The following is a 27,715-nucleotide window of genomic DNA, read 5'->3' on the forward strand; positions in this document are numbered from 1 at the left end:
CAATTATTTCTCACAAGTTGACTTTCCAGCTTTTTCTGGTGGAGGAAGACTCAAGTTGCCCCTCTGGGCATTACTTCATCATGGGCAGGCACCTGGGTAGAATCACTAACATTCCATAAGCCAGCTGAATGGCTTCCTCGCATGAAAGAATTCACTAACCCCCAAGCTGGGGCTTGAACCTACGTTGGTGAGGGGATGATACGAAAGCAGCAACCTTAACCACTTGGCCATAAGGTCCCTAAAATGTTTCTATATTGATGTATCATTAGCATATTGCTTATCAGTACTATTTAAGATATTTTAGTGCTAAACCGACAATGTTCCTGTAACAGACTCTCCACAAACAACTAACAACTGCCTTGAAAAAAGCTGAGCTGTCAAATAAGCAAGCAGAACATTTGCTGTGCCAGTATGAGGATTTAACCCATCACCTCAGGACTGGCAGTCTGAAATGCTGTCTACTAAACCAGCCAGGATAGCATTCAAAACAACATTACAGTATAATCTATATTAGCAGTCAATAAATTAATACACAAAATGAACATCTTGAGCATTCACAGTAACACTGCACACAAACTATTGAATAATTCTCACAACGACTGCTTCAATATTTCCTTGAAATACAATTACTACTTTTTGTTCACTGACAGATAATAAATCCCAGAATACAGCAGAAAACAAAATTAATCAAATATTCCAAAAATATCAATCACAAAATCACAATGATTCCCATGATCAATACAGAAACAATGCTCTTGTACAAACACATCAGCATTATATGCATAAATTCTGAATCAATGCTCAGTACATTACATCATAATCCATTTGATGGATGAACCATATTTCTAAAGTGTGAGCAAAACTTATTCAGAATCTTCTTTACAACAGCTGTGAAACTTTTCATGATTTTTTGGTTGCTAATGAAGTTTCTAGTGTACAAATATTTCCATATTTCTCATTGATTTTTACCTCCCCTCCTTAGAGTACATTAGGAATAAATAGCAAGAGTTCACACTTTGCCAGTCTGTTATAAATGAGACTAGCTGACAGATTTCCAAGAATAATTCCTTTCTGTTTCTTAGTATACAAAGTAATATATTCACAGTTTACTAGTAACAGACTTGTAAAACCTTCCCAAAGGTTGATGACAGTAATTCATTACAAGATTGATCCAGAATGTAAAAAGAATGTAAAAATCAGAATAAAAGGGAGGACAACCAATACAAAGCAAACCAGAAGAAAAATGACAATGTTACAAATTTAACATGATGGTTTAACCTTTACCCTTCTACATTTCTAAAATGGACTGGACCATTATTCAATTTGAGCAATACCACTTATTATCTGAAGGGGTGTTCACTGAAAATTTAATGGCTGAATTAAGCGAACAATTCTGACAATAATTAGTCTGCACAGATGTGCAGGCTGATCTTGGTCAGCACTGCAGGTCGCAATGGCAATACCTCTTGCCACCAGAAGGCTAAAGTTTAAACAGATGCATGGGAAGGGATTCTAAATTAGGTCTCAAATGGGAACCGTACCTGATTATGATTGTTTCCTTACCTAAAATTTAAAATAAATAACACAATTTTTTCAACAGTTTTTCAGTTACATAACATCATGAAGTCAGTTAACCAGAGTTCTTGGATTCTGTGCCATTACTGAACCCTGGTGACTCTCCCTGCCAGCCATGAAATCATCACAGAAAACATTCACCTCCACAGGATCAAACTTATGACTTCTCAGTTCAGTCTTGTGCGCTGGTCTTTAAAGAAGTGAACTTTTAACTGAGTAATAATTTAAACATTTCAAATGAATGAACATATATAAGAACAAAAATATCAATAACAAATTTTTGTATTTAGATTTTTCTACTTAGTCAAAATTTAATGATGGTATATATAACGCTCCTGTCCCAGACTGATTTTTTTTTCATGTTTGTATTTAAAGGCATCGATAATAAATATTTGAGGAAGACTAATTTTCATGCATTTTGTTGTTGCAGCAGACTGTCAGTCAACTAATATAAATCTCAAAGAACTTGATATGTTGAAATCTTAAATCCATTAGTTCAAGACATAATTATAGCCAAAACCTTGGAAATTCTGTGCCAATAAAATTATTATGATTTCAGTGAATAAATGAAATCTGGATATAATCTGAATCCAGGTTAAATTTAAATAAACAGATTATTTTTACCACTTGATTAATTGGATCAGATAATAAGTTCTCAGCTATAAATAAATTCAATTCATATTTATGGGGGAGTTTCACAGTACAGGAATTCTTGAGTAGTGAATGAAATAAGTAACATTCTTGGAAACATTTCAACAAAAATCATATGTTTCCATGCTAATTTTTTACTTCAAGATTAACACAGTACATCAGAACAGTATCACTAGCAAATGCTCATATTTATAAAAGATCGAGCACCACATTCCGAAAAAAGTGACATAAATGCAATATACAAAATCCTTGACACGAAAATATCTTGCATACAATTCAATTGCTCAAATTAAGCTGAAGGAGACTTTTCTAGACCCCACATGACCTAGTTTCAAACTTGACCCAGAGATAATCTATACAAACATTCTGACTCAGTTTCATAAAGATTGGGTTACAACTGTGGCCTCTGTGTGTTAAAGACCTGCTCCAGTCCTACCTTTTAACCTTACATTGTCACTGAAAAAGCATGAAAATCCTGACTGAACTATGAAATAAAGTGTTTCACCTAGCCTTAACTGTTACCTATTGTAATCATGGGTTGCATACACACAATAGAATTTGAATAGTCATGGAGCAGGGCTTTAACAAGCTTTTCCTTTGATTTGACCAGGTGACCTAGTTTCTGACCCCAAATGACCCAGATTCAAATCTGACCTTACCAATTCTCATGAGTTTTAAACTTAAACTGCGGACCAGAGTGTTAACAAGATTTTCCTTTGATCTGGCCCACCAACCTAGTTTTTGACCCCACATGACCCAGTTTTGAACCTGACCTAGAGATCATCAAGACAAACAATATGACCAAGTTTCATAAAGATTGGCAATTCATGCTCTGGTGATCTAGGGGTGCACCCATTTAAGGTGTTTATAATTTGATCAGACGGAGCAAGGACAAATTACCATGTCTTATATTTTGTTGCAGATAGTGGATAAGCCTAATATAAATACAAAATAACTAAGTTGAAGCATTTTTATCATACCCAAAAGATCACTTATTGATCCAGCATTCCTGACCACTCTATCTGAAAAACCCATTTACTTAATTTGGACACCATTATTCTCCTGGTAGTAACAATCTTCTAGGAGTATTGGTCAAATTCCTGAAATCTTCATTAGGTAGCTATTTTTATGTCTATAAACAACAAGGAAGCTATTTATTCACATTTTCTGCTTCAATAAATTCCTGTTCAAATATTTTTAAACATACTTGGCAGTTGATTACATTCTCAGAATTTAAGCTACACTCTTCCCAAATGAATTCACAACCTAATCTTAATTAAGAAATTGTCTTTTCTAAATACATTATGGCAAGCTGGCAATTACAGCTTGTTTTGTTTCACTGGGATTCAAAATGTTGTTTCTCAAGGAATAACTTAGATGTTGCATCCTAATTTCACAATGCACATAAAAACCTGTAAATTATGCAAATATAAAGAATTACAGCATGAAAATTCCATTTGCCTGATTAGGACCATGTGCGACAATCACTCTCTTAAAATTATGTGACGCAAGTTGGAAAGTGGAGCACATGTATCAAGCAAAAACTGAAGAACAGAAAATCAGCTACAAAACCAGGGTTTTCAACATTTGACCTTGACCTCAGCATCCCCAAACAGAACTTATTCCAAGCTAGGTCTCCATATAAGTTTGCTATACATATTTTTTCTCAGAATATACATACTTTTTGCCAAGCTCCATTGTAATATCTCACTCCCTATAAAGTAAAAATCTATTTTCAGTAACAGTCATCATAATCTTGACCCCAGGGTCCCCAAATACAATCCCAAGCTAAGTCTATATGAATGCTATATACAATTTTCAGTGATGATTGACCACTTCAAATTAAACTTATGGGTGTCAAGCTATTTTTCTATTTTTAGTAATAGTGACCTAAACGTTGACCATGGCAGAAACAAATGCAATCCCAACCTTTCTCTCCTTGTAAACTACCTGCAAACTAAGTTTCCTAGTATCTCATTTCTTGAACTTGACTTAACCCTAATCATGCTGGACTTGATAGATTCTGCCTTTGCCATCAGTGTTGATCATGATCAGCTTGCACATTCATGCAGTCTGATGATGATCTGCACTGTTCGCCATTCAGTCAGTATCTTTTTAGTAAACACCCTTTTTAACAGTTAATGGTACTGTCCAAATTGAAATATGGACAAGTTCATTATAAAAATTTTGCAGGGTATTAGGGTTAACTGAGCAAGACTTGGCATTTTAGATTACAATATGAACTTAAGTCTCCATTTAATAAATGAAATCCTAGTTAAAAGGAATTCATTAAAACAAAAATTACTCCCCGCCCCCCTTCCCAGTTGAAAACTTTCAAAAAAGAACATCACTAAAATAACAATTTTCCAATTCATTCAACTGAAAATTGCATTTACATTAATTACTTCCATTTTGTATGAACCACAAAAGAAATTTAGACACCAAAGTTAAGGTAAGGGTGCTTAGGGAGAATATACTGCTGCTGATAATGCCCGGCTGTTGTCAGGTAGAACTGTTCGGAGTCGATGACGTTTGAAGTTGTTGCTGTCTGATGAACGGAATGAATGAATGGAGCTGATGTGTCATCAGTCGAACAAAACTGCATGTCCTCATGTAAGACAAATTACAAAATGATTCATGCAAATTTGATGCATGCAACACATGTACATGCAGACAGTGCACGTGACTAAAACATTGATCACCTAGAATCATCAATACTTTATTTCAGACTAAAAAGGCTTAACACTTCCTTAACTCTTCAAAATCAATACGTGTCAATACTGCATCAAAAAACCAACAAAAATATCACAGATTTTGTAAGAAAATTCCTCCAAATGTCAAATTTTTTCACAAATACAATAAATTTGTTAAAATTCTCTGGCAATTACTGCAAAAAAAAAAATAGCAAGACCTTAAAACAGAAAATGTGGAATTTGCTTATAGATTCAATGTTTACTCCCAGTTAGTTCAAATGTGCCGGAATTGAGTTCCTTCAAACAGTTAATGAAGTTATTCACTAACTATTTGTAATTTATGATCCCATAATTTACAATTCACCTGTCGACAAATTTAATGCAAATTTAATATGAAGAAGATCAGAAAATTTGTTCCCACTTTCAGGATAATCTTGCAACAGTTTGAAAATCCTAATTAACATTCTTTGGAAGTAACTCATAAATTCCATCTTTATTATTCCCATCCATTTTTGCACTAATATTGTAAAAGAGGCTTGAACAGTATATTTTAATTTAAATCTGGAAAGAATTCCACACCGGATTTTATTTTCTGAGAATATATTGTCAGAGTTTATTGATTTCTGCACTAAAATTCCAATCAAGCTTTCTATCTACACTTAACTAAGTGGCACATAACTGAGAACAATCTTCCTGCAATTTGACCAAATGGACTTTATTTTCAATATTCTATGACTCTGAGACTTTGTTACAGTAGAAAGAAGATGGAATAACAAAATTAATCTCAAATCAATACTTGCAAGCATTCAGCTGCCCTCTAAAAGAACAAACAGGGCAACAGTAGAGGGTTTTTTCCTTCATAAACTAAGGGATAATAGTGTTGGTCTGATATGGTTTGTGTGACCTGAGGTTTAGGACGGTTCTTAACCCTTACCCTGCTAAATTTCTATAATGAACTTGTCCATCTTCCAATTTAGACAGTACCATTAACTGTGAAAAGGGGTGCTTACCAAAAAAGATACTGGCTGAATAGCAAACAGTGCAGATCATGATCAGAATTTGCACATATGTGCAGACTGATCATGATCTACACTGGTCGCAAAGGCAGACTCAATCATGTCCAGCATGGTACAAGTTAGGGTTAAACACTGTTTCAGTTGAAAAGAGTGCAATGAGACAGTGTTCCTGATCTCTGTACCAGCATTCACTTATTCTCCACAAGTAACTGACATTTTACCAATATGACTCAGTGGTGGAGATGATGATTTACCATCTTCTGTCAAATTGTTTCAGAGAACATTCAGCTGATCTAGGGGCAAAACTTGTAACCTCTTGATTAATAGTCTTGTCCAGAGTTTGTGCTTCCTATCCCAGGAAATAGTATTACGCAACTGCTAGTGATAACTCAAAACATATAATTAACATCATAAGCATCATCAGTGCTCTAGTGACTACGCTGTAAGCCACTCAAACAGGAGGTCATGGGTTCAGACCCCACTGGGATCACTGCTGCTACCCGTGGAGTCGATTCTCAAAAACAGGAGTACAAACTTTTCCTGGAGGTAACGACTTCAGAGTGGTTCAACTTTCACTCATATCCAGATAATATGGTAGATTATAACCCTTACCCTGCTAAATTTCTATAATGAACTTGTCCATCTTTCAATTTGGACAGTACCATTAACTGTTAAAAGGGGTGCATACCAAAAAGATACTGACTGAATGGCGGATGTGCAGGCTGATCATCAACTGCACTTCCATGGTCGCAATGATAGAATCAATGGTGTCTAGCATGATAAGGGTTAAAATAATGCCAAGTTTGGGTTAAAAATGCAACAAGCACCTTTATTTGACAAATAATCTGACAGCTTATCAACAAACTTTATGTTTTAAAACTAACTGAAGGACCTCTTACGTTTTTATATATCATACCATGAATAAACAACAACATTCAACCAGAAATTTAGGATGCCACAAATAACATTTCACTGAGTAGTGAATCCCTGACGAAGCCCAAATTACTTGCTGCAATAGGGACAAAATCTTTTGAAGGAAGTTTGTTCAGAAATGACACAATCAAACGTTTGGAAATTACGAGACAGAATACCTTCAGAATAGTAAGTTAGTGTTCACCAACCCACAGAATCCAGAAACACTAGTTACGTTACGTCAACTGACTGCTATTTATAATATAATGAAATACAAATGAAACTGCAGCAAATTCTAAATTTATGATAAACAACACACTAAATATATGAGCCGCACTATGAGAAAACCAACATGGTGCATTTGCGACTAGCATGGATCTAGACCAGCCAGTGCATCTGTGCAGTCTGGTCAGGATCCATGCTGTTCGCTAATGGTTTCTCTAATTGCAATAGGCTTTGAAAGCAAACAGTATGGATTCTGACCAGACTGCGCAGCTGCGCAGGCTGGTCTGAATCCATGCTGGTCGCAAATGTACTATGGTGGTTTTTCTCATGGTGCAGCTCATATCATAACCTTATCTACCAAAACCATGTTTACATTACCATACAGGACGGATTACACCAAACCGGAAAAGACTACTCAGTGTTACATGTGAAGTAGTCCAAAATGTAGTTCCATGCTATGGATGAATCTGGTATTATAATGAGTGACATGAGGAGGTGACAGTTAAATTTTTGGCTTATGGTTTTTTGCTTATAGTACTGAGAATTTGATCTAGACCATTTCATTGTAAATTTCTTGGAATAAGTTTTAAATTTTTTGCGGAAAAATGTCTACCTACGCGTAACTGCTAAACGGCTGTTTTCATAGGGGCATTTTTAAGGGTGATGTTTCTCAGAACAGATTATTTTTCTTATATTCAACATAACTGTCAATATTTTTCTATTTTTTGATAAGAAGACATGTTTATACTATATGACCATATATGGTTTTCATATCATTGAAATGCTCTAAAGTGCTGAAAATGAGGTCTGAATGTTTTGTTATTAATATGAAATAAATAAGGACTTGAATTGGTAGAGTGTAACCTACAGAAACAACACTTCACTATCATTTCCATTTCAATTCTCAATGGAAGTGTGATTACAAACTGGTTTGACAAGTTCTTGTTTCATGTCCAATTATAAATGTCTACTGTTATTCAATATCCTATTGACAAAAGTCAATTATGAGATGTTATCAATGGTTTTATGCATTTGACAGAAAAATTGAAAATTCTTCCTGACACCATGAACAAATACAGAAAATAGAAGATGGCAATATTGTATATTATAGATCCATTTCAGGGGCAATACTTAAACAAACAAGTGTAGCAGCTTAACCACACACCATAAAAGAAAAACTGCTCAAAAGAGACCTCAATTTTAACATTTGTCCTTCAATCAAGAGCCAAAACATTAATTTAGTACTCTCCAACGAACATATTGTAACAAAATCGAACTGAGCAAAACAAATCCAGTGACAAAATCTTCTAAATGCAAGATAATGATGAAAAAATGTAGTAATCCAATTCCACAGAACTCCTGAGAGATGTGACACAGATGAAAAAAAATCACTTTTCCTTGTGTCAACTGTAACTGAAGTAGACTGGTTCCAGTAGAATTGTCTTCATCAGGGTAGAACAAATGCTTGCAATGGAATCAATACAATAATCAAACCAGTTGATCTAGAGACAATTTATATTTAGACACAGTCTAGCAGACCAGTCTGCCACTCACCTGAATTAAAGGGAAGATAATTATCTGCTGCTATTGAAAATACAAAGCAAATTATTTTTTATTCTGAATATTTTTGTTCTGGTATGACTGTGTACACTTATTGAATGATTCGCCAGTTGACAGTCAATACTATTGCTCAAGGTCGATATTACATGACATCAGAAATTAATTTTCATATTTAAATTTTTTTTATTTAACCTGGTAAACATACATATAACATAGGTAAGTCAAGGCATAAACCATGGACTGACAATTTATGTAAGGAGCCATGCATGTAATAATAATTATTATTATTATTCATATGCAATTACTGTTTAAGCCTGATGGCTTAGCTGAAAAGGGAAAATGCAGATTTATGGATCGCAGGATCATGAGTTCCATCTCTAGGCAAGGAATGTGTCCTTCTAAATGGTAATATGATGAAAAAACATTTTGTTAGAAATAATTCAACCTCCACCTCTGATTGTGGAGAAGTTGGCAGTTACTTGTAGAGAACAGGTTAACAATAATACAGAATTTAGGATCACTGGTTAGGTAAACTGCTGATTGTTACATAATGGAAATACTGTTGAAAAACATCACTAAACTGATTAATATTTCAAGAAAGTGGTGGCTCCAGTCTAACACATCTGGAAGTGGAGAGGAAGTTCTTGGACTTTTTATAGAACATAATGCCACATATGTTGAATAATGCACTCTGACTGATACATTATGTCATGAGCATGCATATAATTATCTTTTATTTGACAATGTCAACTTTGTATTTATAAAATGTTAAATTGAACTAATCAAGTAGTTATGTTACAGATAAATATCTCTGTGGTACAGCCTAATATAAGGAGAAATTATGCTGATCGTGCAACTGTAATCATGACCCCAGTGCCAATCATACCTTTAACCTGACCTACACTGCTACTAGAATGATAGCATGGAACCACTGTACTGAAAGTGAGGCTCCGGAAAAAATGAATACAAATATATGCAGTTCAAATAAATAATGTCATCAGTCTGTATCAAATGGTGCAGCCAGTTCTTGACTGATTTGGTAACAGTTTTATTAATCACACTAAATTTTGTATGTTTCAAAAAAAAATCTCATTTTAACATTAATACTAATTTAACTATATATAAAGGTGTAATTCAATGTAATATTATGTATTGAGTAAGGACACAAAAAGGTACAAAAAAGTTCCTACACATTCACATACTCTTACAACCTTTCCTATTTTACATGTAAAATTCTTTGATTTGTTCCTATCTTATGCACCACTCTGGTAAATTGAAACAACAACAAAATAAACAGGACTTTCATTCATGGGACTGAATCCTATGCCAGTAGTAGTAATATCTTAGTGTGAAGAGCGCATTTATCAATATTTAGCTATTTTTCTCATCCATATAAAGGAGAATTCCCGTTTAACTTCTATTACGTCTGCGGGAGGTTTATTGATCACAGGCAAAGCGGAAAACCAAATAAATAGCAACTTTCAAATTAAGTTGAATACAGTGATAAGTTATCGTCCAATCAATGAACAGCAGGAGTTTACCGACAAGGATGGATGACGTTGTCGCCATTTATTTATGCCATTCCGGAACTGCCCACACAGTGTCACCAGACATGATGGAATTATGTCTGTGTATAATTTAACCATACTCATTTGCCATGATAGAATCTGGATGATTTTGTGCATTTTAAAAATGATCTTCGTCATTGATTCAAATTTCTACTGTCTTTAACTTAAGCGATTCAATGACTTACTTACTGTCCTTAAGTTCTCTATATATGCACGTATAATATAATTTAATTTGGAAGAGATTTTACAGAGAGGTTGAAAATTCTTCCTGAACTGTAACTACATAGATGTTAGTGTCTTTCTCCTATAAATTTACATGGTTTTGAATGTGAAAATTGGGTTTTACAAGTGTTTTACAAATGTGTATTGTCTAAGCATCGTTGAATTCGCAGCAAAGTATTTCATACAGTTCTAGTAATGTGTATTTCATACAGTGTCTGTGCTGCTACCGCCAATGTCCTCAGCTGGGAACAATCTGTCAACCCCTGTTTCACTCTTTTCATCCCAGGACAGGCTCGAGATGGTTAGGCAGTAATGTTGGCCAAACATTACCTATTGGTGGACGACTTTTTGTGTAAAACAATCCCAGACTAAGGACTGTACTATGCAAATTCAATATATAATTAATGGAAGCTAAACCATTTTCATACCCTAAAATGTTGCAAAATAAACAGTTATCTATAAAGAAAAATGTGAAAAGATTGATTGCGATTTTAAACTGCCTACCTCCTGGATCAATCTGGCCTCCTCACTAGCAGCTTTCAACTTCTCCTCAAGTGATGACCAGTCTATATATGGAAGGGCTGTTTCTATGTTATACACATCAAATGCACTTTCAACATCGTCTTTTCTCCCTGAGTTACTTCCCTTGGAATTTACTGTCACAATTTGGCCAATTTCCTGTTTATCTTTAGTTTGACAAGAGTTACTCTCCTTGGTTGTATCACAGGTAGATTTGTTTCCCTTTGCATTTAAATGAGAGTTACCTTCCTTTGTATCACAGGTGTTTTGAGATTCAGAATGATTTGTATCACAGATTGATGAGTTATCTGCTCCTAAAGATTTCTCTATAAAAGGGTTATTTCCCTTTACATGATGTTTATTAACAGTATCAACACAATTATCTCCCTTTGAATTTGTTTTTCCATTAATATCACTATCTTCAACATTTACCTTAACATTACAAACAGGTTCGTTAAACTCTGAGTGAACTTGACTATGAGGGGACGCTACCCCACTCTTATCTCCATCTACTGATGGTGGCATCTCTGTAGACATGATATTACCTCCCTCTATATCAAAAGACTTGGATTCTGAACTTTCACCCTCAGCTATATGAAGGTGAAGGTCAAAAGGTAACACCTTTGAATCTAACTTTTTCAGCTGCACAAACTCATGCGCCTTTGACAATAGATTGTGTTTTCTTTGTTGTTTTGGTGACAGTTCATGGATATTCAACTTCTCCTCATTTTTACTTTTGTTATCAATTCTAAAGAAATTGTTTATTAATGGTGACTTTTTTACCCAGCTTTCAGTTGCCTTTACATTTTCAGTCAAAGGGTTATACATAAATGTTTCACTACTTTCTGTTTCTATGTCCTCACTTATTGTATCATCAGTAACATTTTCAAATGGATTTGACCTCTTGACCTTACCAGACTTTAAGTTGTCTTTATCATTACCATGGTTATCTGTATTACTTTTAGACCCTTCAGATGCTTGTTTTTCAAGATATGTTCTCCAGGCCCTCTGGATTCTGAAATTATATAAATACAAATATGAAAACTTTATTACACATCATAGTGGGCAAACAATGACAACAGACTTGTCACAAGAGTGGTGAATAATACCCACAGTATGGCCCTGTCACAGAAGTATGGCAAGTTCTAAGTTGGAAAGGGGCCATATCTACATAAAAAAAATTGGTGGTTTGTATCCAAAGATGAACTTGACCTGTATGATGCTACACCTATGTACCAAAAAGTATTTAAATCTGTCAAGCCTTTTATGAGTTATAGTCAAAAACCATGAAAAACCAACAGAGTTCGACGAACAGACCTACCGACAAGCTCACTCCTACATACCCCCCAAACTTCAGAGAATAGGTGGAAATGAAATATGCCATCCATAATAACAATGGCATTTCCCATTCTATTACATAATATTATTCTCTAATTTTATCATTCTACAGTTGTGATGAAAATAAAATTCTGTTCTACCTATAGGATGCCGAAACAGCAAAAGAGAATACAAAATATTAATTGCATAGAAATCACCAGTTGTCATTAAAGACCCACTACCTTCAACTGCGCTTTCTTACAAATGCAATTATAACACAACCTCTAGCTGTAAGTAGAAATTTGAATTTTTCTCAAGTACTGAACACCAAAAGAAAGGGGACAAAACTCTGGAACAGCATTCTTTTAATACCTCCAGAATCTTTCCCTTATATCAATAATTCTGTCAAGCAGACATATATAATTCATACACTATCAGACATTAGGGTGTCATAATGCTACTATATAAAATAGTTTTCAGTTACTACTGGCATGTTTATGCATTCCTAATAATGGTGACATACAGTACAGTTTGAAATTAAAAGGATCATGTTTGAAAAATTCTGTGAAGAATCAACACGATTTAAAATTGCAGTCTCAAGGTTGCTTGACAATGACATTATGGCCTCCTTACACTCCTCCTGGCACAAGACCACAGTTATTTGCCCTTGGTTGACCACAATACAGAAGTGGTTACACGGAAAATTGTTCCTCTGTTTGATGGTGAATATTGGTGAATTTTTTAGCGAAAGACCTGCAATAAATGGCATGATTTAATAGAGGAGATATGAAATAGTAGGTACATGTACAATCTGACCTAATGAGAATGTCAGAATATGCATAACATGGCTTTTTGATAGGGCCTGTTTTGCCTGTTTGCGGCCATCTAGAGAGTATTCTTCATACGCATGTGATTTGCTTCAAAATGGTGGAAAAAAGAGCCGGTCAACCCAGTGTTTACTGTGGCTGGAATTTTTTCTCTTGGATAGTTCTGTTGAGTTCAAGTATTTTTTATAGGGGTTGGAATGCATGCAAAATTGTTATAGTGTCCAGTGCCTATGTAGAACATATAGTAAAAATAACTGTGGTCTTAGGCCTCCTAGGCTCACCCCCATCCCCCACCTTCCCACAACAAAACGAAACAAAGATTAACAACAACACCTCACTAATTATTATCAATGTAAATAGCAAGTCATTACATACATTTTTGCCCATTACATACATACATTTTTTGTCCAATATTTTATTTATATCACAATGTCTACACTACAGGTACTCTAGGTGACCAGTTGATTTATCAGTATTCCAGGACTCTATACCAGTACTGTGAAAGTTACAAACAACTTCTCCACATGAATCCAAGGTGGAGGGTATATACAGTCATATTGTCATAAAGAACAGTGACATTTTGAGACAGAACTCAAGCTGTTCAAACTGAAAATCATTTTGAATTATATATAAATTTAATAGTCAACCATTAGAAACATTTTATAATGTAAAAAAACTCAAGACAAAACTAGAACAAACCCAGACTAAGTGAATAATCCTCAAGTCACTCATTGAAGTATAAAGATACTGCAATATAAAGTAGTTCAGGTAAAAAATAGTTCCCAAAATGTATTTCCAGCTAATCTTAATGGCCGCCAATTAATTTCCATTTATCTATTTCCACCAGACAAGTAACAATAATATCAATTAACCTCCCCACCCCTGGTCATGTCTAAAACATAAACAGCCTTGTAACTTTGTAAATAATGACTACTAGGTTAGAACAGTAATAATGTGTTTCTGTATTACCAAGATTGTGAAAAACACCTGCAATATACTGCAGTAAAATAATATTTTCCTTTTCTTTTTGCAACTATTTTTCTTATGTTATACAATTAATGATAATGATATAGCCTGCTTTCAGTACGATAAATAACTTCAAGCAGGATCATTCTCCACCCCACTCTTCCTCCCCTGAAAAATGCCCTGATTAACTTCAACATCAGAAAGTATCACATACCATACCCTTAAACATGTAACTGCATTTGGAGTACAAGTCAGAGTACAGGGGACTAACCATTACATTGAAACGAATAGCAAAAGCTCCGCCTTTGAATTTGTTTGGTTCATAAATCTCATATAATTTTATACTGGCCTAATGAACAAAATGTAGGAATAACAAATGTTATAGTGTAAGCCAGTGTCAGAAAACTGTACAAAAACATGTACAGGTGTCTTCTCTCCTGTCATTTATGATAAATATATACAGGAAGGTACAGATCAACTACCACATCACTGAGCATTTCTAGGTGTGCTGTCAGTGCCCACCCAGTCAGCACTAAAGTTGTAAGTTTGATTTCCAGGGTAGGCGTATGTTCATTAAGTTGAAACACTGACTATTTCTGTTACAAATTGTCAATGACTAGACTGAATAGTCCTTAATGGTGCTGTTACCTAAGTAAAGGAGTTGACCACAATGACGGATGATGAACCACCTCAGTAATCTATACTAATGGCTCTCCCTGAACAAAGTTCAGATGAAATAATATTAATTAAAAATGAGAATTTTCATTTCATATTCAACTCATACCCCTATCCCCACCTTATCAACAAATGAATATATACATCCAGCTTGAAACTTGATAAATAAGATGCTTATATTAAAAACTTTAAATTTTGATAAATAAAAGAATACTTACATCTAGTATTTCAGTTTATGTCCTTTTTGATATGATATAACACAAGTATGTTACACCTTGCTTATATCCTCTCTTACTGTATTTATAATGACCAGTGACCCAGTAAAATTGTATAAGAGAACATAATGTTTAAAAAATATTTGTAAAAGATGAACTTTCACATTTTACTGTATTTAAGTCCTCTTAAATAGAAACGTTCCTCTATAAAATGAAAATAAAACTTAAGTTTCAAATAAAACAGAATCTTTTAAGAAACACACCATTTCCTGCATTTAACTGATTCTACCGTCTTACTTCTAAATAATGCACCAAAGATATTTAATTTAAGTAAGAAGACACTGAAATTAGGTGCAATATTAGGTATATGCATACATGTGATCTCCCACGCGGGAGGGTCAAAATCCCGATTTTTTCACCTTGCCTCCCGTCTCCCGACAAAAACCATGTTTCTCCCGCTTTTCAAAAAAAAAAAAAAAAAAAATCAGTATTATAACTGGGTTGATAATTACCGAGGAGTGCCAAACATGTTTGCACAGTAAATCAAAGTGTCACCGACTGTTGTGTATTATACATGTTTGACACACATGTAGCTGGAGGAAAGCGTTGTTTTTCACAGGTGAATTATTAATTGTTTGTTTTGTAAGGGATTAGACAAGCAGGGCTTTTCCACCTGTCTCATGGGGCCGAATATCTGCCCATTCTCATTGCCAATTAAGCTCCATCTTTTACCAATTTGAAGCAAAAAAACTCCCAGTCATAAGAATTAATTCCCAACTGAAATGAATTTTGATTATTCAAAGAAAAATTTTGCTCGGTAGATCTAATAAAATCACATAAGTAATTGTTGGAAAAACCAACCCATTACTATTTTTAGAACAGGAGTGTTATTTCCCCTTATGGAGTTTACGCCATTTTCTTCCAATGTTTACCAAATTAATTTGCTACTTAATCGGACATATTTCATTGAAAATTGGATGAAAACACACACTCATTTATTTGATAACATCAATCTACATTATTTTGGTATTAAGGGTAAATACATGTTTATGCATTTCTGTCTTCTATTTTTCATGTCAAAATCATCAGTATTTTTATACGAAAGTGGGTGGGGTAAGGAATTTACATAATTTATGAGTTATGTTCAGACCAATTTAGAGCTTCGTTTTTTTTAAGTCCTCGAGTAGAATACATGTTCACCTTCATTTCAGACCTAAATTGAGACTTTGTTTCTACAAATAATCTGTTAAGAAAGTTTAAAGTTAGAACAAGAGGGAGCTTCTGTAAGATACTTAGATAGCATGCTCGACTTTTCTCAGTGATTGACTCTGAATTAAAGCTTTGCCAGTAAAAGGGGCAATTAAAGCTTTGCCAGTAAAAGGGCATAATAGTAAATAGCTTTGCATGTAACAGAGATATTAGACATTATATAAAACTTTAACAAACAAAAAATGAAGTTAAAAAGTGGCATAACTCTGTCAAAATTCAAATCAAGAGTTATGAGGATTGTTTCTTCTGGTGTAGACTTATATACATTATTTTGTGGCCAAAAATGTTGGATTTTGTCTCTACGTTATGTGTCCGCGCGCTTAATTTATGTCGATAAAAAACCTCCAGTTTTGAGACCCCAACTCCAGCTGAAAAATGGCAAACCTCCAGTTTTGGGATTCTGAACTTATCACATGTATGGGTATATGTATATGTAATTCGGCAGTTTTTAGAGCTGGGATAAACAAAATTAATGCTGTAAATGAAAATATCTGCTGAAGTTACCTTCAATGAACTATTACAAGTTTTTTTAAGTACATGTAAATGGAATACAATCATTATAGCCACTTGAATATTACCGAGTGGGAGGAAGAATTCAATATGTATAGTGCTTTAATAAGGAGTATTATGGTATACCTTAAGGTTAACAAAGGTAATTTATACAACAAAAAGACATCTGATAGCTTGTTATCAGTTGCTGTAATTTACAAGTGAACAATCAAAGACAAACAAAAAACTTCTTTATCTCTGTAACTGCCACTCTTAATGAAATGACACACAACTAAATCTGTCTAAATGTTTTAACCTATAATTAAGATTTACTCAAGATGTCTGATAATCAATTTATTTTCAGACTTTGTAATTTTTTGATCATTTGGATAAATTACAGTCAAATCTGTGCTATTAAGAAAACCTGTGAACTAGTATGTATTTTGTTCAAGGGAGATAACTCCTGAGGGTATTCACATTTTATATAATTATGCAGTCCTTTCTTCTAAAGGTGAAATTTGATGGGAAGTAAAAGAGGAAAAATAGCAAAAACTTTTAAGGAAACTAACAAGAGCTGTCGGATGACAGCGCGCTCGACTATTCGAAGAATTGATTGAAGAATGGGGTCAAAATATTTCCATAGATTTTCAGACTAAACAAAACAAGAGCACCGCCTTGCGGGTGCTGACGCTCATCTGATTTTTTTTGTATAATAGAAATATTGTCCTACCCATGATTTTCTAAGTCTAAAAAGGGCCATCACTCTTGCAAAAAGCAGGATAGAGTTATGTTTCTTGATGTACAGTGTCCACTTATGATGGTGAAAAACTGTTGCAAGTTTTAAAGCAATAGCTTTGATAGTTTATGAGAAAAGTTGACTTAAACATAATATTCAACCAAGAAAATGATTTTTCTAAGTCCAAAAGGGGCAATAATTATTGCAAAAAGCAGGATGGAGTTATGTTGCTTGCTGTACAGGGTCAGCTTATGATGGTGAACAAGAGCTGCAAGTTTTAAAGCAATAGCTTTGACAGTTTAAGAGAAAAAGTTGACCTAAACATAAAACTTAACCAAGAAATCTGATATTTTCTAAGTCCAAAAGGGGCAATAAATCTTGCAAAAAGCAGGATGGAGTTATGTTTCTTGCTGTACAGGGTCAGCTTATGATGGTGAACAAGTGTTGCAAGTTTTAAAGGAATAGCTTTGATAGTTTAGGATAAAAGCTGACCTTAACATAAAAGTTAACCAAGAAAACTGATTTTCTAAGTCCAAAAGGGGCAATAATTCTTGCAAAAAGCAAGATGGAGTTAGGTTTCTTGATGTACAGGGTCTGCTTATGATGGTGAACAAGTATTCCAAGTTTCAAAGCAATAGCTTTGATAGTTTAGGAGAAAAGTTGACCTAAACATAAAACTTAACCAAGAAATCTGATATTTTCTAAGTACAAAAGGGGCCATAAATCTTGCAAAAAGCAAGATGGAGTTATGTTTCTTGCTATACAGGGTCAGCTTATGATGGTGAACAAGTATTCCAAGTTTCAAAGCAATAGCTTTGATAGTTTAGGAGAAAAGCTGACCTAAACATAAAACTTAACCAGGCAACGCCGACGCAGACGCCGACGCCGACAACCGCTCAAGTGATGACAATAACTCATCATTTTTTTTCAAAAAATCAGATGAGCTAAAAATGGATTAAACAAAAAATGTTCCTGTATTTGTGGATTTCGATTAGTCTTGCACTAAATGGCAATGTGTGACCATGATGGCAAATATGTTAAGTTATATGTTAGGCAGAACATGGACTTATATGAAAAATTTAACTAATTTCTAAGTCCAAAAAGGGCCATAATTCAGTCAAAATAGTTGACAGAGTTATGTACTCTTGCCTACAGATGGAAATCATGTTGATAAACTAGTGTTAAAAGTTTCAAAGTAACAGTTCAAACAGTTTTGACAAAACGCTGACTTGTAAGAAAAATTGAACAAATTTCAAAGTCCAAAAAGGGCCATAATTCAGTCAAAATAATTGTCAGAGTTATGTACTCTTGCCTACAGATGGAAATCATAATGATAAACAAGTGTTTAAAGTTTAAAAGCCATATGTCAAATAGTCTTGACAAAACATGGACATTTACAAAACAGAACCAATTTCCAAGTTCAAAAAGGGCCATAATTCAGCCAAAAAAGATGAGAGAGTTACGTACCCTTGCCTATTGATAGAGACTATTATACTGAACAGGATATAAAAGTTTCAAAGCCATATGTCAAACACTTTACACAAAATATAAACTGGTACGAAAAACTTAACCTAGATTTCTAAGTCTAAAGGGGCCATAATTCAGTCAAAATGCTTGATGGAGTTATGTACTCTTGCCTACAACTGGACATTGTGATGGTAAACAAGTGTTGAAAGTTTCAAAGCTTTATCTCAAAAGACTTTGTCAAAATGTGGACTGGTACGAAAAACTTAACCTAGATTTCTAAGTCAAAAAGGGGCCATAATTCAACCAAAATGCTTGATGGAGTTATGTACTCTTGTCTACAACTGAACATGGTGATGGTAAACAAGTGTTGAAAGTTTCAAAGCTTTATCTCAAAAGACTTTGTCAAAATATGAACTGGTACGAAAAACTTAACCAAGATTTCTAAGTCAAAAGGGGCCATAATTCAGTCAAAATGCTTGACAGAGTTATGTACTCTTGCCTATAACTGGACATGGTGATGGTAAACAAGTGTTGAAAGTTTCAAAGCTTTATCTCAAAAGACTTTGTCAAAATGTGGACTGGTACGAAAAACTTAACCAGGGTGTGACGCCGACGCCGACGCCGACACCGACGCCGACGCCGTGGTGAGTAGGATAGCTCTACTTATTCTTCGAATAGTCGAGCTAAAAAGGATTATTTCGTAGAAAGACAACCTGTGAATACAAGATCTCAAGATATTTTTACCATGCATACAAAGATAAAGTACAGTACAACCTCTCCAGAGCAGCCCTCTCTTAAGCAGAAACCTCTCTACATAACAGTCAATATTTGTATTTCCCAAAGGGTGTTGCTCTACAGAGGTTGCACTGTGTATGTGATTCACAAAAAATTACAGTTACTTAAAGGGCAGTTACTCAAGTATCCACAAATTAAATTAAATAAAAGATAGAATAATTTAGGTTCTTTACCATGACATAGTCAATATCAGCAAAAAAATCTTAATTTAATCAAAGGGAAAAGCTCTAGTTATACTATGTTCATATTCATAACATTTTTAAATTAAGAGGAACTGATCTGAATCAATTAACAGATAAAATACTCAATGTGATACCAGTTACAAAGAAATCAGCATCTTTCTTTACTGTTTAAAGGGCAACAACTCTACTATTTGTAAATATTTTGACTTCAATCATCTGATTAATTCAAACATCTACAAATGAAATAAACTAAAATTTAAAGGGCAATAACTCTGGCCATATTTAAATAATTTTCAAAATATTTACATTGCGGTTGCAGCTATGAGTCCTAGTAATAAGATACTCAGCAAAACGGGAGGGGTGGGGGGTGTCAAAAGTAAAACTAAATTCTTCATTTTTTTGTGGGAGTGGGGGTTGGGATGAAAAATACAATACTTATAATACATGTATACTGAGAGCAGATAGGTTACCCTATAAAAATAGTTAAACGACAGCTGTCACAGGAGACAGCGCGCTGGACTATTTCGATGCTGGATAGTGAAAGTGGGCACATCTGAGGAAACTGGAGCTGTCACTGGAGAGTTTAATGACTCCAATGGAGGAAGAGGATATTGCACAATAGCCTGAGTCTGTGTCAAAAATATTAAGTAATAAGAGAGGTAAATATAAAGTGTATCAAAACACTATACATGTATAACTATAATTCTAAACAAAAAGGGGCATAATTCACAAAATATTGGTGCAGGAGTTATGCACCTTGTATCATATGATGAGGGTGATGATGTGAAACATGTACTTCAAGTTTGAATCAAATGCATTTCGTAATAACTGAGATATAGTGAAAATGCATCAAAATTAACCTTAACTTCTAAGTAAAAGGGGGCATAATTCATAAAACATTGGTGCCAGAGTTATGCACCTTGTGTCATATGATGTGGGTGATGATGTTGAACAACTACTTCAAGTATGAATCAAATCCATTCAGTTATAACAGAGATAGAGTGAAAGTGCATCAAAACTTTAACCTGAAATTCTAAGTAAAAAGGGGGAATAATTCATGAAAAAAATGTGCTAGAGTTATGCACCTTGTGTCATATGATGTGGGTGATGATGTTGAACAATTATTCTAAGTTTGAATCAAATTCATTCAACAATAACAGAGATAGAGTGAAAGTGCATCAAAACTTTAACCAGAAATTCTAAGTAAAAAGGGTGAATAATTCATGAAACAATTGTGCCAGAGTTATGCACCTTGTGTCATATGATGTGGGTGATGATGTTGAACAACTATTTTAAGTTTGAATCAAATCCATTCAGTAATAACAGAGATAGAGTGAAAGTGCATCAAAACTTTAACCTGAAAATCTAAGTGAAAAGGGGGGATAAATCATGAAATATTGGTGCAGGAGTTATGGCCCTTATGTCAGATGATGTGGGTGATGATGAGGAATAACCATTTTAAGTTTGAATCAAATCCATCAAGTAATTACAGAGATATGATGAAAAAAGAGAAAGTGTAAAAAAAACTTTAACCGAGGTGGGGACGCGGAAAGACGCCGACGCCGTGTCGAGTAGGATAGCTCTCCTTATACTTCGTATAGTCAAGCTAAAAACCATTTCCTAACCTGTCAGCCAGATGATGCACTTCATAATGGAACTTCAAATCGGATATGGAAAAGAAATAGCTGTCAAGTGGTTTCTAGTTTCAAGACATGCACTGAATCATAAGGAAAGGGTTACTGTAAATCAGAAATATTTCCTAGGAGAATAAAATTTAATATATAAGATGTTTTTCATTTATCAGAAACTCTGATACTCTCAGTACTCATGTAAAATGTTTTTTGAGGAACAAAAAGATTAACCCACCAGAATTTTTAACATCTGGCCTTATCAAGGCAATTAGCTTTCAAATTTACCAATTACAGTAAATGGGCACAGAGTCTATTAAATTACATGGTTGCATCAACTAAAAAAATCAAATGTGCATTTTTACCCCAGTATGCACATTACTGAACAGGTCTATAATGTATGTACACAGAAGAATTGACTAGTTGTATGTAACTTTTTATTTCTCATCACACATTCCAATATTTGCCACCACTGAAAATTTGATGGATGAATTTGATTTAAATCACTTGTAAGTGGCCATACAGGAAATCATCAAAGAAGCAAAATGACTTCACAGTTACATGGCTGAAGATCCTTGATCTGCTGTATACAGTAATAAAAAACGACCCTTGGCCTTCATAAAAGCTTCAGGCTGGTATGACAGACCTCACCTTTTGGCGGCCCAGTACAACAGACCAATAAGACTGACCTCAGTCTAGTACAACAGACCTTGGGCAAGCACAATACAGACCTCGGGCTAGTATAACGCATACCTCAGGCCAGTATAACAGACCCCAAGCATATGACGACCTTGGGCCAGTATAACAGACCCCAGGCCAGTATAACAGACCCCAAGCATATGACGACCTTGGGCCAGTATAACAGACCCCAGGCCAGTATAACACACCCCAAGCAGATATGACAGACCTTGGATCAATATGACAGAACTTGGACCATACAACAGACCTTGATCAGATGTACCGTATTACAGTGCAATTCTGAAAAAAAGTCTATAAACATTATAATTTCAAACTTTCCAAATACAGATCATGTACATTCATTAGATATTATACAGCATCATAATCTCAGTTTATGATTGTAATTGGATTAATCTGTAAATCAACTTGCTATATCAGGTCCCACCTGCACTTCAAACACAATTAACAGGCAATTAACTAATTGGTTCAGAAAAATCAGCAATCACAGAGCATGAAAACCAGATTAAAACCCATAGAGAGTAAACTGACAAAGATACTGATTATATAGTTGCCTATTTGGACTTCAGTTCTGCAACAAATAAATCATGATCAGTAAAATATTTCATTTTACAGATATGTTATTCTCATTCAAAGTAATTTTTTTTTTCACTGAAGGAAAAAAAACATATTTTATTCATATTCTCCAAAATTTGCAATGCCCATTACTCCCTATAAACTACTGTGAAGTCATTAATATATATTTTTTTTGGGGGGGGGGGGGGGGGGAGGTGAGGCGACAAAGTTCATTGATTTTGTGGTTATATCATAAATCCACGAAATTAAATCACAACTAATGAATAAAATTTGCATTGATTTAAACCGCAAAAGTTGAAAACCATGAAAATATATCCTCACGAAATTACATGCTAACCCATGCTAACCCAATAAAATGATTTCCTAGTAGATACTTCAGAAAATATTTGGTAAAACATGTTTTTTTTATCTGCAATGGGAAATTACTGTGCCCTTTACATCTCCACATACCAATGTTCTATTAATCTAAGAAAAAATATGTACTAATTCACAGATATTATAATTCTAGTACACTACCCAGAGCTAAAGCATTGGGTAAATTTCTTAGATTCCTTTCACCAACCGTAACAAATTAATAAATGAGCAATGTGTGTTTACCTTTCATAAGTAAAGTCCTATTAACAATCCTCTTAAACTAATTACATAAAACATGTTCCCATTTTTACATGCACTACATTGCTTTAATTCATAGCATACCAACATCCCACAAAATAGCTTGCCAACTTATGCTACTGCATTGCTGTAGAGTAATATATTGTATACTTCACAACATTTGTCTGAGTTTGTAGCCACACGCATATTGTAGTATAAGGATGGCTAAATTAAGTGTAAATTCCTTTCTTAACCCTAGTTCCTTTAATTGTCCTTTCAACAATTCATTTCCTTTTCCAAACATCAGTTTGACAGTTACTAAGATTCTCAATAACATTTTACCTGCTCCATTTTTTCTCACTCATCCTCTTTCATTTCCTTGTTAGGTCGTTACCTTGTTCCTTCTTTTCTAACCTTTGTTTAATTTGAAAATTTTTCTCCATATATTTAATTAGTTTCTTACTCATACCTATTCCTTTCTTATTCCTATTGTAATCCCTTCCTCTAACTCATACATAACCCCTTCCCTTTTCCCATAGCTTAAATCCCCTTTCTCTCAGCCACAGCTTATTATCCCTTCCCCTCACCATAACGTTATCCCTTTCCTAAATGTCCAATAGTTAACCCCGTTCTCTCACCAATATCCAATCCCTTCCCCTCACAAATTTCTATTCCCCTTCCTTCAACCTGACCCTAAGATTCATTTTATATCCTTAGTCTAATACTCTTCCTCTCTATTATAGCTATAATCTCCCTGTTCTTGCTCCTAACCTAATCTTCTCACTATGACAAACAAACTCCCCTTCTTCCCACCTATACTAGCTAATCCTTTCCTTGTCAAATATCTTAATTCCTTTTTTCTCCGCCACACCTGACCCCTTTCACTCACAAACACTTTATCCACTTCCTCTTAGTATTATACCTTTTCCCATTTTTTTTCTGCTCTATATATATGCTTAACGTAATCCTCTTCCACCTTAACATACCTTTTCCACAGGTCCTTGCCTATATCCTAATCTCTGTATCACTGAATCCCCTATTTTTATCCCATAATTAATCCCTTTCATCACACCAACAACTAATATCCTTTCCCTGTCTTTTTTACATAATCCCCTTTCTTTCATGTACACTTAATATAATTTCCATACTCCTTCCTATCACTTTATACCAAATATAACTTTTTCCCCCAGTCCCCAATCCCTTCTTCTTACAAATATACCTTGAATCCTCTTTCCTTTGTCTCTTAAGTAATCCAATTCTTGTAACCAACACTAATCTCCTTTTTTTTGCCCCAACCCAAAAAACCCTCAGCAAATTCTTTTCCATTACAATATCTTATTCCTTACTTTACTCAGTTTTAACCAGTTTTCCTCCAATTATCCATATCTCTCACCCACTTTTTCCTTGCCCCTAATCAAATCCCTTTCCTCTCATCCACACCAGTCCTAATGACTTTCATTGTCCCTAATCTAATAAAATGTCTACACCTTATCTTTTTCCTTGCCCTATCCCCTTCCTCTCATTCATAGTCTTGTCTCTAACAAAATATCATTCTTCTCAGACACACCTAACCTTCCTCTGACCATTTTCTGTCCCTTCCTCTCATCAATACCTAATCTCCTTTCCTTGTCCCTAACCTCATTCCATTCCTATTACCATCCCCTTTCTCTGTTTAAAATACCTAACACTTTTTCTAACATATTTCCTACAATGATCAAGATAATACTTAGATTTCTTTTTAAAAAGGCAAAAGTTGAGCAGTATACAAAACACTTATTTATGTGAGAATATTATATGAGTTTTGAGTGATGTAACCAGCAGATGTAAATTTTGTTCTAGGTAAATCTCCAAGATGTATCTCCAGGTATTACAGACTTCTCAAGGACTACTGTACACCTGGCTGTTTACATTAAGCCTATTAAATTTTGTATAAAACTGGTCCATTAATTAATAGCAGAACACTTAATAAATATTATTATCATATCTCCCTTGATTTGAGTCATGACCACTTGATTATAATTAGACTTGACCATTTACCTGCCTTTATGGAAAGGTATTTGCTACTCAACTGTTGCTGTCACTAACTGAGGCTGAAGCTATGAAAAGGTTGATACTAAAATACCTGCCATCATACCTACTCAAAAGTATCATTTAACAGAGGTAGTAGCCTTATAGAGGGCGATACTTAAGTAAATGCCTTTATGTAGAGGTGTTTGCTACCTAAAGGTGTCACTAAACAAAGGTGTCACTTAACAGAGGTTTTACTGTATTGAAATCTCATACTCCTTCAGGCATAGACCTTTTATATTATATGTCAGGACAGGTGGTTTGCCATTTGGAAAACATTAATATTTTGCTTCATATTGTGAATTAAATGGTATTAAATGATAACTATAACAGAGGCAAATAGAGTTTCCTCCCTTTAACAATATTTACAGGGAAGAGGGCCAGCTTGAGCAAGAGGCACGCAGAAACTACAAATATGTTAAAGCAGGGCTGTGGCAAGATGCTAGATTTGACCGTGGTAAATGAATGAGAAATGGTATAGTGGTATTATCTGAATACCAGAGGCATTCATTTCAGTGCTTTTGGCCAATGGTGGTAAGCATGGGACCTGTCCCCTTTCTTTCGGTGGGGATTCTCGCTGGGGCAACAGTCACTATGGCCATAATTACTGTTTACTGTTAGAAATGTATTCCCCATCTTTTTCAGTATTTATTAATGGCAATTTTAATAAGTGGTATACTCTCAGTAAATATATTTACTTGTGAAAAGGCAAAGTTTGATGTTAACTTTCATTTTAGAATGGGGGGCATTGAAAATGTGGTTCTTAAAACCATCTATTACCTCCCATGGAGAGAAATTCTGTTATATATAAATTGAAAGACTCAGAAAAACAGAAACATATCCAGAAGGAACAAAGTTACAATTGTTTTTATATAACTGACAGTTTTCTGAAACCATTTTAACGGGTAAATAGAGTAATGAAAATATCACTTTTTTCCATGTGGTTTGAAAACTAACAGGAAATTGATCCTATCTGTGCAACCAAGATCTTTTAAGTTATCTGGTTCCCTGTCTTGGTTCCCCCATTCAAAATGATGGACTGTGGAGGAAAATATCTGCTTTGAAAGACTTGTTTCTATTGGTCACTTTTCAATAACCAATCACCTTTTATGTTTCATATGCACTGTCACTTGGTTGTGGTTTGTTGCTGGCTTCATATTGATAATGAAAGGAAAAGCTGGAAGCCACATATTTTCTGTTTCTATAAGTGTTCACAGTAAAATCATATCCTTATACTGTCTCGCTAAGGTGAGCCAGTAAAGGATTTTAACATTCATTCACTTTTCAACCTGTTTATCCCTTTAAGGTAGTTTTGCATGTTTGATAAACCAGAAGTAACATATACCGTAATAATCATTCATCTGAATAACATTGAATAATGCCTGGACTTGGTATTATGTATATGTAAATCATTTTATGAATAAATGACAACCCGTCAGTAAATTTATAGAAACAGTTTTTAAAGAAAAATCTTTTTTATTTGCTGAATTTTGTTAATGTATATTTCAGAGTTTAAAAATGTCAGTGTTTAATCATGCATATCCTAAACAGTAGAAAAAAACTTTGGTTCGAACATGCAGAATCACCTTAATGAGTTGCTGTAAGTTGTAGGCTTGCGGTTAAATGAAAATCTATCAACAGATTGCTTCTATTTTCAGTTCTAAAGGCGTTACAGAGTAATTATATAGTTAACTATTTTCAGAATATCAGTACAATGTATAGAAAATTGAAAGGTGCGATAGAAAGGATGTTGCAGAATGCAATGATAAAATCAAATTTTGCAGTGAAGATGTTTTAATACAAGCCTGAAGCTTACTCTTAAATCCTGAGCCAGCTACGTTGCCATGCGACCAAAATTACTGGCTTAACACTTAACACTGATGTCATCATGAAAATTTGTTCATGCAACCAAAAAGGGAATGTCTAGGCCTTGGCCTTACACTGCCAAATTTCTAAAATGAACTTGTCCATTGTTCATTTTGGGCAGTACCACTTATTATCAAAGGGGTGTTCACTGAAAATTTACTGACTGAATAGCTAACAGTGCAGACCAAGATCAGTCTGTACATGTATGCAGGCTGATCTTGGTCTGTACTGGTCGCAAAGGCAAAATCACTTGCCACCAGCAGGCTAAGGGTTAATGACAAGTTAGCCGCACAGAGACACTACTTAGTTCCGAGTTCTCAAAAAGACCTATTAAGCTAAAAGAGTTCAATAATGTGAAAAGTCTCATGAGAATTTCAAATTATCATTCTACCACTGCACACCGCTTGCTAAC

General features: G+C 34.5%; 1 protein-coding gene across 3 annotated transcripts in view; it reads right to left on the bottom strand.

Annotated features, from left to right (window-relative positions):
- The window catches only part of LOC123554413 (uncharacterized), a 133,241-nt gene that overhangs the window by 74,158 nt on the left and 31,368 nt on the right, over nucleotides 1-27,715 (bottom strand). For 2 of the 3 annotated variants that reach the window (XM_045344542.2, XM_045344541.2), the window contains exon 7: nucleotides 10,927-11,956. In XM_045344542.2, the coding sequence (XP_045200477.2) occupies nucleotides 10,927-11,956 (1,030 nt within the window). Of the gene's footprint in view, nucleotides 1-10,926; nucleotides 11,957-23,712; nucleotides 24,284-27,715 lie in introns of those variants that run through there. The other variant, XM_045344544.2, reaches the window with a different exon arrangement.

This window comes from Mercenaria mercenaria, chromosome 7, assembly GCF_021730395.1.
Source record: "Mercenaria mercenaria strain notata chromosome 7, MADL_Memer_1, whole genome shotgun sequence".
NCBI classification, from domain to species: Eukaryota; Metazoa; Mollusca; class Bivalvia; order Venerida; family Veneridae; genus Mercenaria; species Mercenaria mercenaria.